Below are 13381 nucleotides of genomic sequence, written 5' to 3'. Positions count from 1 at the left end.
CGTGGTTGTGCGGACGCTCTGGGGTGGGTCATGTGCCCAGCTGGCTGTGGTACCCATCACTCAGAACAGCCCAGTCCCAGCAAATCAAAGAGGCTGGGCATGCGAGGAAGGAGACGTCATCAAACACTGTCACTTTCCAACAGGGCTGCCTCCGGCCCCGCCGTCACCCGAGGGCTGGGTTCATTCATCCCTCGGTGGGCCTCAAGCCAACAGAGCAGGAGGAGAAAGGACTTTGCAACAAGGAAGGGGAACTCGGGGGATCTTTCCCGAAGCAGTGTCTCCCCAAACAGCAAAACTGGGGAAGTTTTTTTTTTTTGTCTTTTGTCTTTTTAGAGCCTTACCTGTGGCATATGGAGGTTCCCGGGCCAGGGGTCAGATCAGATCAGAGCTGCAGCTGCCGGCCTGCACCACAGCCACAGCAATGCCAGATCCGAGCTGCGTCTGCAGCCTACACCACAGCTCATGGCAATGCAGGATCCTTAACCCACTGAAACGGGCCACAGATTGAACCCACATCCTCATGGATACTAGTCGGGTTCGTTACTCCTGAGCCACATTGGGAACGCCGGCTTTCATGTATTTATTTATTGTCTCTCTTTTTTTTTTGATGGCTGTACCTGCAGCATATGGAAGTTTCCAGGCCAGGGGTCAAGTTGGAGATGCAGCTGGGGCCTCTGCCACAACCAACACCAGATCCGAGCCACGTCTGTGATCTACACCGCAGTTTGAGGCAATGCCAGATCTTTTACCCACTGAGTGAGGCCAGGGATCAAACCCACATCCCGGCAGAGACAACATCAGGTCCTTAATCTGCCAAACCACAATGGAAACTCCCGAGAATGGCTTTTATTAAAAAGCCAACAAGAGGAGTTCCCGCTGTGGCACGGGGGGTTAAAAACCTGACTGTAAGCAGCTCAGGTCACTGTGGAGGTGCAGGTTCAATCCCCGCCCGGGCACAAGGGTCTGGTGTTGACACAGTTACAGCTCAGATGCAAACCCTGGCCTGGGAACTTCCATAGATGCAGCCATAAAAAAAGAAAAGAAGGGAGTGTCCGACGTGGCTCAGTGGCGAACGAACCTAACTAGTACCCATGAGGACGAGGGTTCAGCCTAACTCCTTAGATCTGGCTTAGTTGCCGTGAGCTGTGGTGTAGGTCGCAGACGCAGCTCAGATCCCATGTTGCTGTGGCTGTGTGGCTGTGGTGTAAGCCGGCATCTATAGCTCTGATTCGACCCCTAGTCTGGGAACCTCCATATGCCACAGGTGTGGCCCCAATAAGACAAAAAAAAAAAAAGAAAAAGGAAAGAAAAGGAAAAAGTAGCCAACAAGGCCATTCACAGTAGGGAATCTGTCTTTCAGCAGCATTCACGGTCACCTGCCCAAGGCTTAGGGGGCGGGGTTAGGGTTCTGGAAGACTTCAGTGTGTATGTGTGAGTGTGTGTGTGTGTGTGTGTGTGTGTGTGTCTGTCTGCAGCAGGACCCGGGCGGTGCTTGTTGGTAGGTGCGTTTTGACTTGCCGTTTATGGAGGTAGTTCCAGGGGGGCTGGGGGCGCTCAGAGGCCGAGCGCTGGGTGTGGGACCCGAGTTGGTCTCGAGCGCGGACAGCACGCTTTTCCTGTAAAGGCCGGAGAGCCAATATTTTAGGCCGTGTGGACTCAACTGCGATGCAGAAGCAGCTGCGGATGAATGAACAGTCTGAGTCTGGGCCCAGAAAGCTTATTTGGCAAGAGCGGGCCCTCGGCCTGAAGTTTGCTGGCCTGGACCATCCCCTCCCTAACATGACTCGGTTCCCTGGGCTCGGAGGGAGCAGCCCGGGTGCCCGTGGTGACGACGGGCAGAGGGGGCTCGAGGGCCGGCTCGGGACAGTCTCTCTTCCCCTCACCCACGGCCGCCCTCGGGAGGGACACAGGACCGGCCGGCTCAGAAAGGACCGTGGTTCCGTTGCAGGCGTGGAGAGCAGCCTGCGGGTGACCTGCTGCCGCCAGATCCTGCAGAGCCTCCCGGGGCACAACTACGCCGTCCTCAGCTACCTCATGGGCTTCCTGCACGAGGTGAGTGGCCAGGCTGGGCTTCAGGGGAGGAGCCCAGGGTCACATCCTCCCTTGGCCTTGGAACCCCACTCTGGCCTTGAAGGATGTCATGCAAGGGCTGGCCAGGCGACACCTCCACTGAGAAGCCCTCCCACCTGCTGGGCAGGGTCGGCCAGGCCAGCTACCCTTGGCTGCGGGCAGGACCTTCTCCGCAGTTTCCTCGGCTCCTCTGTCGGCTCCTGCGTGGGCTGTGTCTGGAGGGGGCTGTGTGCCCCGGCCACGGGTGCTCAGGAGCGCTCCACTGCCAGCGTGGACGAGCAGGACAGGTCTGTGAAGGTTCATGGGTTTCCCGGGGCTGCCCTAGCGAAGTGCCATGCAGTGGGGGCTCAAAGCAACAGACTTGTTTGCTCTCACAGCCCCGAGAGGCCAGGGTCCCAGCATCCAGGTGTCAGCCGGGCCGGGCTCCCTCCGCAGGCTCCAGGGCAGGGTCCCTCCCGCCTCCTCCAGCACCTGGAGGCTCCTGGCTTTCCTCAGCTTGTGGCTGCCCCCCTCCCGCCCCGGGGTCTCGGGGCCTCGAGGCTGCTCTTTTCCTTTCGCAGATGGGAAACTGAGCCCCGGAGGAGGGAGGTGGCTGCACAAGGTCCCAGCGCGCTCGGTGTTCATCCCAGCGCACGGAACCCACGGTCACACCTGTCTCACCTGTGTTCTCGCCCAGGTGTCCCGGGAGAGCATTTTTAACAAAATGAACAGCTCCAACCTGGCCTGCGTCTTCGGGCTGAACTTGATCTGGCCGTCCCAGGGAGCATCTTCCCTGAGCGCCCTCGTGCCCTTGAACCTGTTCACCGAGCTGCTCATCGAGTACTATGGCAAGGTCTTCAGCAGCCGGCAGGCGCAGCGGGAGCTCGGCGCCGGCGGGGCCCCGGCAGACGGGCAGGGCGGCCCCTGCCCCCCAGACGGACCCGCCGCGGGCCTCACCAGGCCTCCCGTGCCTCCGCGTCCCCTGACCGTGGCCGGGAGACCCCTCTAGGGCTGGAACTGTCACGCCGAAGCCTATCCATCGATGTTTTATAAACGTGCCATTAAATGAACGTCTAGTGAAGTTTTTAGAGAAAATTCCATGCTGCTGATTCTTCAGTTCATAACTCGACGTGGCTTTACTGAGAATGGGAGTTTGTTGTCTAGCCCTGGTACCAGGTATCTTGTGGCCACGACATTGTGGGACAAGTCATACAGAGCCGGTGACTCTAAACAGCAGCCGTTTATTATTGCTCCTGAGTCGGTGAGTGGGCCAGGCGGGTCCGGTTTCGGTGGGAGTTGTCGGGGCCAGACGTGTGGCACTGGCGGTCAGTGGGAGACCCAGCCCCTCTGCCCGTGTCGCATGTCCCTTTAGTCAGCTGAACAGGACACACTCCGTGACATGGGCTGCGGTCCAAGCACTAGAGCAGGAACTTTCGAGCTTGGGTGACATCACGGTGCTCACAGCCCTTTGGCCAAAGCGGTCTCATGGCCAAGGCCAGGGTCACCGCAGAAGGGCTCCGTGAAATTGCCAAGGGTGTGGATACAGGGAGGTGGAGAACTGGGGCTGCGAAGTCGTCAGCTGCCGGAGGGCTCAGGATGCGTCCTGGCCCCGCGGCCTCAGGCAGGCCGTCCCCTGGGCGCTGCAGGACGCCCCGTTTCCAGCTCTAGATGCAGTGAGGAAGCGAGAGAAGTCGTGCTCCACTTTCCCAGCTGGAAGCCCCCGGTTTCCCTGATTGGCCAAGCTCAGGTCGCCAAGCTCCGGATGCTGTGGCCGGGGCGTGCACTGGCCGGCCAGTCCCGTGTGCCCCACGTAGACCCGGCAGTGAAGGAGGAGTGGTCCCCCCGACATGTCAGTGTGCCCAGGCCGACTCAGCAGGTGTGCAAATGGGCTTAAACAAAAGGCCCTTTTTCTCCCTTGAAAAATGAAATCGAGCAACGGGGAGGGGGTGGGATTGAGGGGGAATGGAGCGGTCGTGGAGTTGGAAGCCCAAGGTCAGGGTGCCAGCCGACGCCAGTTCTGGTGAGGGCTCGCTTCCTGGCTTGCAGACAGCCCCCTTCTCCCTGTGTCCTCCCCTGGCCAGACGGGGGGTGTCTCTGGTGTCTCTTAAGGACACTAATCCCATCGGATCAGGGCCCCACCCTCATGACCGCATTTAACTGCCACCATCTGTGAAGGCCCATCTCCGAGTACAGCGCCACGAGGGTTTAGGGCTTCAACGTGTGGTTTTGGGGGAGACACACATTCAGGCCACGGCACCGACGGATGATAAATACCCTAGTGACGGGCTTCGAGTCACCCTCCACACAGGGCTGGTCATGTGCCAGGCACTGCTGAGCTCCTGCGAGCTTGCTGCCAGGAAGGGGGATGGCTGCAAAAGACACGTTCCACTGCAGATACCCTGTCAGCCTGTCCACGCCTGGCACGGGGTGTTGACGCCCAGCTGAGCAGGGACCCCATGTCTGCGGGGACCCTGGGGGTGGCCCAGGGCGTGGGTGCCTCGCTCACCTCCTGCCTCGTCTCTGCACATTCACTCCACCCCCGGATGTGTAGGGTGCTGTCCTCGCCGGCTTTAATGGAGGGACCTCTGTCCACTGAGCCGTCTTTCGCACCTGTCAGTGAGCGGGTGACACCTTGTGCCGAGGCCCCGGGCACACCGAGAGCAGGATGGCGTCTTGCTCTTTCTCTGACTCGGATTCGGTGCTTCGTCTTCCTGGGGAGAGGCCGGCTCAGCATCATCGGGGCGGATGGGGTCGGGGGCTGAGCTGGGTTCCTCCTGTGGGGCTCAGGGGACAACACCCATGGTCACGGGGGCGGGGGGGGGGTGGCCACAGGCTGAGGCTGCCAAATGACCTCCCCGGCTGCCTCCCGAGCTGGTGCCCAGCTGGGTGGGTGTTCGTGGTTGGGGCCTGACGGGCATTAAATAACACGCGCCTCCCCTGCCCAGGCTCAGAACACTGAGGCAAAGGCAGGATCGCAGATCAGAATGTCGGCTTCGAGCTGACCGGAGCCCCGTCTGAGCTCTGTCTGTGCCCAAGGGCATCCACTCTTAGTCATAGTGATTTAGGCAAACACGCGCCTGGTCGCTGGCCCCGGGCAAGGCGTGGGCTGGAATGCACATGTCTGCAGACAGCTGGTCCCGAGCACGGTTCGGTTCCACCTGCCAGACTCACCCTTAGAATAGTCCCTCCCTGATGAAGCTTCTCCTGGGGGGCAGGTGGGCCTACGCGTCTTCTCTGACAGTCTCATCGCTGGTCTACACATGAGGACCTGGAGGCCCAGAGAGGTTAAGGGACTTGCTCTAAGTCACACAGCTTGTACGTGGCAGAGCAGGGATCCAGACCTGTGCAACCCTAGGCTGTGGGAGCCAAAGGGAGGGATCGGGGCCTCGGCCTCCGCATCTGTACAGTGGGGGGGTTCACAGTGCACACGCGCCTCCAGCTCCAAGCGCAAGGGCACAGAAACCCCGAGGCCTGAGCTAGAATCAGCTCCACCACCCTGATCAGGCTTAGCTTCCCCACATCCAATTCTGCGCACAGCTGAACGTGTGCCCCCAGGGTTCATCTGCCTGTTTTTACAACAGCCTAGACCCAGAAGCAGACCCTGGGCTGATCGAGGGCTGAGTGGATGGAGACGATGTGATTGTCTCTGCAGGGAACAGTGTTGAGCCATAGAAAACGAGGAAATCCTACCGGTGCTGACAACACGGGAGGCCCTGCGGAGACGCTTCGCTAAATGAAGTGTCCAGAGGGAGACAGACAAATAAAATAGCACATGATCTGGTTTACTGTGTGGAACAACCACGAAGGAAACAGAAAACTTAGAGAAAAGGGTCAGGTTTGTGGTTACCAGAGGCAGGAGGCATTGGAAGACGGTGGTCAAAGCTACAAACTTTGGTTATGAGATTAATAAATGCAGGATCTAACGTACAGCATCCGGGCTGTAGGGGGCCTTGCTGGACGACCTAGGAAAGGGGTCAAGAGCGTAGACCCTAAGCCTTCTTATCACCAGGAACGTTCTTTCCACTGTGTCTGTACGAGATGATGGATGCGGACGGACCCTGTCGTGAAAATCATTGCCCAGCAGAAGGAACCCAGACCCTCCCGATGCCTGAAACCTACACAGTGATAGATGCAGCGACGTCTCACGAGAACTGAGAAAAAAAGATCTGTCTGGTTTGGACGTTTCCTGGTTGCCCCGGAAGCATCTGGGTCTTTGGGTTTCCAGCGGGACGTGGTCCCCTGATGCCCCTCCCTCCGAGCAGCCCACCGGGCGCACCCCTTCAGCAGCTGCACTCGCCCTAAGCAGAGGGCAGCAGGTTCCGCCTTCCACGGGGGGTGGACCTCCGAGGCTCTGGTGGACCCCTGCCAGCCTCCCCCAGCCTGTGCCCTCACTGCCCCAGGCTCCAGCCCCTCGTCCTGGGCACCAGGGGGGGCCCTAGGACCTGCGGGTCTGAGCGGTGTCATCTGTCTCCTCCCAGCTCCCTCTTCGTCACTGACCTCCCCGAGTCCCCCTCCACCCTCCTTAGTCTGTCTTTGCTGTTCCCCCAGCTCCCCTGCTCTCACCTTAAGCCCGGCCAGAGCAGTTTTCTGGTACAACCTGAAAAAGTGATCATTTATTTTATTTGATTTATTTGATTTATTCTTTCATTTTTGCCTTTTCTAGGGCTGCTCCCACAGCATATGGAGATTCCCAGGCCAGAGGAGGAATTGGAGCTGCAGCTGCCGGCCTACCCCACAGCCACAGCCATGCCAGATCCGAGCCGTGTCTGCGACCTACACCACAGCTCATGGCAACACCAGATCCTTAACCCACAGAGCAAGGCCAGGGATCCAACCCACATCCTCATGGATACTAGTTGGGTTCGTTTCCACTGCGCCACAATAGGAACTCACACTTTATTTTTTTATTTCTTTGGTCGTGGCGTGCAGCGGCTTGATATGGGATTGGCGTGCAGTGGCTTGATGTGGGATCTCGGTACCCAGACCAGGGACGGAGCCACAGCCACGAAAGCACCAAATCCTAACAACTAGACCACCAGGGAGCTCCCCTATTTCTTTTCTATCCTGCCACATGACTCTTTCTTTCATTCTTTCTTCCTTCCTTCCTTCCTTCCTTCCTTCCTTCCTTCCTTCCTTCCTTCCTTCTTCTTTCTTTCTTTCTTTCTTTCTTTCTTTCTTTCTTTCTTTCTTTCCTTCTTTCTTTCTTTCTTTCTTTCTTTTCCTGTTTTTGGCCATACCCACAGTCCTGGAGAGTTCCCAGGCCAGGGATCAAACCTGTGCCGCAGCAGTTAGAATGCAGGATCCTTAACCCACTGCACCACCAGGGAACGCCTCTCTTTTCTTTTTTTTTCTAAACACCACCCTCCAGCTCCCACCAACCACAGCCAGACACCGGGGGCCCAGACCGGGCTTGAGTGGGCCCCCCCAAGAGGGGCTCGGTCCCGAGCCTGAGGCAGACCCACCCCCACTCACCCCTACCCCGGGCCTCAGCCTCTGGAAAAGCTGCCTGGCATCTGCTCCCCGCTCCCGGAGAGTGTCTTGTTCGCATACCATTCAGAACAGCCTGAAAACGGCCTCGGCGTTCTGCTGCCAGGAAAAAGAAAAAAAAAAATCTGCAGGAAGAATGATGGCTCCCTTAAGAGCACGTCACTGCGAGCACCAGAGTGAACAACGACATTAAATCAAATCTCATGCATTATGCAGAAAGGTTTACAGAGCAAAACACATTTGTGAAATATATGTTGCAAATTTTCCGACTCCAAGAGGTGGCCCCAAGTCGTTCTCCTGCGGCGGCGGCTTGGATACCAGTCTGCCTTTCACACTCGAGGCGCGTGGAATCCTCGTTCCCTTCCCGTGTGTCAGAGCACGATTTCCCAGCCACAGCAGCGATTTCACTGATACCGTGTTGGCGACACACGTGGGGCGCCTCGGCTTAAAACAATGGAACATGATGCAGGACGGAGGGCTCCAGGCTGTCTCTGTTGACAAGACAGCGGAAAGAAAGTGCCCAGACGTCATGTTTGGCAGAAATGGCCCAGGTTTAAGTGACTCCAGAGGTCAGGCGGGCTGCCCAGACCCTGTAGCTGTGCTGAGAGCCCCGAGGAAGGAATGAATCCTGCCCAGAACTGGAAAGTCTGTAGGCCAAGGAAGTGGTCAGTCTGTCCTGAGAGCCAGGCTCCTGTCCCTGGAGGAGCAAGGGCTGGGTGCCCCGTTTCTGGTGCAGCTCAGAGTCACAGCTGCGGGACCCTGGACAAGTCATTTCGCCCAGAGGAGGGAGTTCAAAGTGAGGCAGCTCAGGGAGTTCCCTCTGTGGCTCAGTGGTTAAGGAACCTGACTAGGATCCATGAGGATGCAGGTTCAATCCCTGGCCTTGCTCCGGGGGTTAAGACTCCAGCGTTGCCATGAGCTGTGGTGTAGGCCGCAGATGTGGCTCGGATCTGGCATTGCTGTGGCTGTGGGGTAGGCCGGCAGCTGCAACTCTAATTCGACCCCTAGCCTGGGAACCTCCGTATGCCGAGAGTGCGGCCCTAAAAAGACCAAAAAAAAAAAAAAAATTCAAAGTCAGAAGGCTCAGCTTGTGTGGGGCTGGGTCAGTTCTTTGAGCTTCTCATTCGTATCATGAGAAGAGCAGTGTCCACTCTGTGGTCCTATGGCCTCCGAAGCACCTGCTTTGTGTCAGGCACTGCCCGTCTCGCAGTCATAGACCCGAATCAGACACAATTCCTGCCTTCGAGGGGCTTGTGGAATAGTTGGGGAGAAAACAAGCCATTAATGCCTAGAATCAGTCTTTGTATGTTTTTCTTTTTTCTTTCTTTCTTTCTTTCTTTTTTTTTTTTTTTTTGGCTTTTAGGGCCACACCCAAGGCATATGGAAGATGCCAGGCTAGGGGATGGATCGGAGCTGTAGCTGCTGGCCTACAACACAGCCACAGAAACGCAGGATCTGAACCACATCTGCGACCTGCACCACAGCTCACAACAATGCCAGACCTTTAACCCATTGAGCGAGGCCAGGGATCGAACCCACATCCTCATGAATGCTAGTCGGGTTCATTAACCACTGAGCCACGACAGGAACTCCTAAAATCAGTCTTTTTAGAGCTAAAGCAGTGTGCAAACGCAAGTGTGAGGGGAGGTGGGGAGAGTCGAGACAGGAGATTCCTGGGCACCTCCCAGTTTTCTGCCTTAAGCTCTGTGGGTCCCCGAGGGTCAAGCCCTGAGAGCAGGTCCTCTGGGATGGATGGGGTGGAAGAGGCAGGGCGAGCCCTGCCATCACTTTGATAACAAAAAACTTTACTATTTTGTTAGAAGAAAAAGAATTGCTCCAGGGGGAAAAAAAAACTCAGGGCCAGGAAGTGCAAACCGTGAAAGTGAGCCTCATTTAAAGTTTGAGCACCCACAGAGAACCGTTGCTAGTGTTTTGAGGAAGGGGTGCTTTCCTGCTCTGCTGGTAGAGAGGAAAATTGGTCCGATCCCTTTGGAGGGCGGTCTAGCAAGCTTGGAAAGCGAAAGCCGACCCAGCAAGTGTAAGTCTACGGAAGCCACCCGAAAAAGGGGTGGTAGCTACAGAGCAAGCCGGCGGCGTTGTTGCTGGAGCGGATAATGCGATGCAGCCTGGATGTCCCTCAAGAGGAGAAATGGCAGATGGATGCAAGTCACGTCCACGTGACTGGATGGTGTCCTGCAGGGGAAGCGGGTGAACCGGGTCTGTGTGTTTCAACAGGGGCAGATCTGCAGATACTCTGCTGAGAGGGGAGAAAGTTTGCAGGATGCTAAACGCAGGGACACAGGGTGCTCTCACTTGGATAAAGTTTGGTGGTTTTTTTTGTCTTTTGTCTTTTTAGGGTCGCACCCGTGGCATATGGAGGTTCCCAGGCTAGGGATCGAATTGGAGCTGCAGCCGCTGGCCTACACCACACCCACAGCAACGCAGGATCTGAGCCACGTCTGTGACCTACACCACAGCTCACACCAAACCAGATCCTTAACCCCCTGAGCGAGGCTCATGGATGCTCGTTGGGTTCGCTAACCACCGAGCCACAACGGGAACTCCTGGATAAAGTTTTAAAACTCCCTATTCCTATGTGTAGTTTATGAATTGAAAATAGTGCACTTTTGGAAGAAGATGTAGAAAGATTTTTTTTTTTTTTTAATGACTACGAAGGCAAAGAACCAAATTCGTCGTGGAGGAGAGGGAGAAAAAAGTCTGTAACTGCTTCTAAGTTTTTCTAAAGATGTTTAACATATGCTAAGTGTTCTCCTAGTACGGCTGAATAACTCTGATGGGACTTGACTTTTCCATAGACAACATCTATAAACTCGAGAACAAAATACAAAAGAACAAGAGCAAACACATAGAAAATCAGAGCGGGTTAAGGATCTGGCGTTGCTGCAGCTATGGCATAGGTCACAGCTGCAGCCCGGTTGGGATCCCTGGCCTGGGAACTTCCAAACAGCTAATAGAACTAGTAAATGGTTTACCGTGGTTTGCAGATACAGGTGTGTTGGTTAGGGTTCAGCCAGGGAACAGTAAATAACCGCACAATAATTGGAAAGGGAAAAATCTGGTATCAACAATCACGAAGCATGACAGAGGAACAACTCTGAGAGTGTATAGAGATCTTTAAAGAACAGCCTAGGGGTGCACGAGAGCGCCCAAGAAGTGGACACCTCGAAAGAAAACTCTTCCCCAAGGCTGGAATTCAGAGTCCTTTGACCGAAGTGTGGTTGCAGGGTTTCCTGGATGGTGAAGTTGGCTGGGTGGCCTGGGCCGAGCTGATCCACAGTCACCGGGTGTGCAGGAACTACCCCGTGGCTTGCAGCTAAGCGGGAGCTGGTCGGTGGTCATACAGAGTGAACTGGGGCTTGAAATCATTTTAAAAATTTAGGAGTTCCCATTGTGACGCAGCGGGAACAAATCGGACTGGTATCCATGGGGATGCAGGTTCCATCCCTGGCCTCGCTCAGTGGGTTGGGGATCCAGCATTGCCATGAGCTGTGGTGTAGGCCGCAGAGGTGGCTCGGATCCCACGTTGCTATAGCTGTGGTGTAGGCCGGCAGCTACAGCTCCAAGTCAACCCGTAGCCTGGGAACTTCCATATGCCACAGGTGCAGCCCTAAAAAAGGCAAAATAAAAAGTTTAAAAGTAAAAGAAATGGCTCCCGGGTACTCCAAGCTCACAGGGACCTCGAGTGCCAGATGCTTGTATCCTGAAGGTCCCAGGGAAACTCCTGGGGCGCCCTCTCAGTATAGGACTCGGGGCGTGTGGTTTTTAACCAAACCGCAGAGCTGGGGTGGGCCCAGCGATATGAGCTCAGTCAGCAACACAGGTGGTTCTGGTTCTCACTCACACTTGAGAACTGCTCCCCTAAAATGACGTGAAGGACGTGCATTATGTCCAAGTGTTGGATAATTGATCCCCCCGAAAGGGCTGGTCAAATTATATTTTCATAGTATCTGGCCAGATTCATTTATATCCGCGCAGGAAAAGATATTAACACATAAAGCCTCCTTGTGAAGTTATTGTAGTTGGAGCCATCCTTTTTTTTTTTCTGTCTTTTTAGGGCCACGCCTGTGGCATATGGAGGTTCCCGGGTCCCCAGCTCGAATCAGCGCTGTAGCCGCTGGCCTACACCACAGTCACAGCATCGCCAGATGCGAGCCGCGTCTGCATCCTACACCACAGTAAGGGGCAACACCGGACCCCACCCCCCCCCCGCCCAAGCAAGGCCAGGGATCGAACCTGCGTCACAGATAAGAGTCAGGTTCATTTCCGCTGAGCCACCACGGGAACGCAGAGTCCTACATTTCTGAACAACGGCCAAGGCCAGAGGTTCACCTTCTGTGGAAACGCTAAGGGATCTAGTGTTGCCTTTTCAAAGCCAGCGGCTTCGGCTAATGCCAGGGGCCAGTTGACTTCGGAACCACACCCCCCGATAGCTCTGTCATTCACACGCATGTGCACACACGCGCACACACGGAGCAGTCTGCTCCGAAGTGTTTCACCACTGGGTCTCTAGGGATGCAAAGCCCCGATGGTGGCTTCGGCCAGTTTCCGTGGCCACCGCGGCCAATGTTAAGCTGTCAGCCTGAAGTCGGTGAACGTGGATTTCGAAGGGGCACACACAGTGATCTCTGGGGATGGCATGAGCCTGCTCTGGCACCAGTGCCATGCTTCCCCGGGGTGGCCCGATCCCGGCTGGGCGCCCCCTCCATTTTCGGGCGGTGCCTCTGCCTCGCCAGAGCCGCAGCAGTGGACGCTGTGCGGACACCTCCTGCTGACCTAACCCCGCGGGTCGGGGAGCTGGGGATCGAAGCGGATCCGCACAGCCTGTCCCAGAGCCGGCCTTCCTCCACCTGGCTTCTTACCCCGCAGTGACCTGCCTGGCGGCAGCACCTGGGCAAGGAGAGCTCTGTCGCCTGACCACACACGGGGGCCGGTTTGGAGCTGCCTTCCAGGTGGGCGGGAGTGCTTCTGTTCTGTTTGGAAACCAGGGATCCTTGGGGGTGGGCACTGGGGCCTCACCATGCAGAAGGTGGCCAGGGGAGGTAGCTGCCGCGGCCAGCACCTAGCCCTCCGTGCCTGGTGCCGGTTGCTCCCGGGAGCCCTGTACAGGGGACCTGGCAGGCAGGGGAGGGGGCGGGGAGTGGCAGCTGCCCGAGGCAGGGCAGGGCGAGGATGGTGTGCCCGTGAGTGCTCGCCCACTCTCAGCTACCTGCTCACACTTCCCTGGGGGAGCCCCCAGACCATTCGGAGATGCTGCTCAGGGGAGGGGAGGACACGGAGGTGGGGACCAGAAACCACCCTGCGGCGTCGCTGGAAACCATAGGTGCCATAGGTGCTGTTCTCGGGAGCCATGGGGACTCTGAGACATGGGCGGGCGGCAGGGCAGAGTTTTGCTTAGGAAGCACTGCCCGCCCCATCCCCCACCGTGGGGCACACAGCCTGGCCTAAAAGAGTAGGAGGAGCAGCGAGTGTTAGCAATGCTTAGCTAGCCTGTGCCCCCTCCTCTGTCGCCTCACGCCTCCATGGAGTCACCCAGGGGCCAGGGTGCCATCTGCAGCCCCAGACTGGTGAGCTAGCTGGGTGTGGAGCATGCGTGTGCACGGCTTGGTAAGGTGCATGACCAGTGGCCAGCAGCCAAAGAGTCAGAGCGGCCAGGAGCACAGGCACAGGGTCGCAGCCCGGGGTGTAGTCACCAGCAGGTTGTGTGACCTGGGTGTGTCCCTCGGGGTCCCTGTGCTTCAAGTCCCCGCGAGGGGCTGATGTGCCAGCGCAGGTCTGAAGAAGGTGCCAGGTAGGGTGGCACACAGCAGGTGGGCAGGGCCAGGCT

At 57.0% G+C, this 13381-nt stretch overlaps 1 protein-coding gene across 3 annotated transcripts in view; it reads left to right on the top strand.

Moving 5' to 3' along the window:
• ARHGAP8 (Rho GTPase activating protein 8) overlaps positions 1 to 3144 on the top strand; it is a 51159-nt gene extending 48015 nt beyond the window's left edge. Inside the window, exons 12-14 of one of the 3 annotated variants that reach the window (XM_047786016.1) lie at positions 1949 to 2052; positions 2198 to 2357; positions 2747 to 2917. In XM_047786016.1, coding sequence (XP_047641972.1) covers positions 1949 to 2052; positions 2198 to 2357; positions 2747 to 2769 — 287 coding nt within the window. In that variant the 3' untranslated portion in view covers positions 2770 to 2917. Of the gene's footprint in view, positions 1 to 1948; positions 2358 to 2746 lie in introns of all 3 variants that reach the window. The other 2 variants (XM_047786015.1, XM_047786014.1) reach the window with 2 other exon arrangements.
• The last annotated feature ends 10237 nt before the right edge of the window (positions 3145 to 13381 follow it).

Source organism: Phacochoerus africanus, chromosome 7, assembly GCF_016906955.1.
Source record: "Phacochoerus africanus isolate WHEZ1 chromosome 7, ROS_Pafr_v1, whole genome shotgun sequence".
Classification (NCBI taxonomy): Eukaryota; Metazoa; Chordata; class Mammalia; order Artiodactyla; family Suidae; genus Phacochoerus; species Phacochoerus africanus.
The sequence above is the reverse complement of the archived record's forward strand: the minus strand, read 5'-3'. Positions and strand labels throughout refer to the sequence as shown.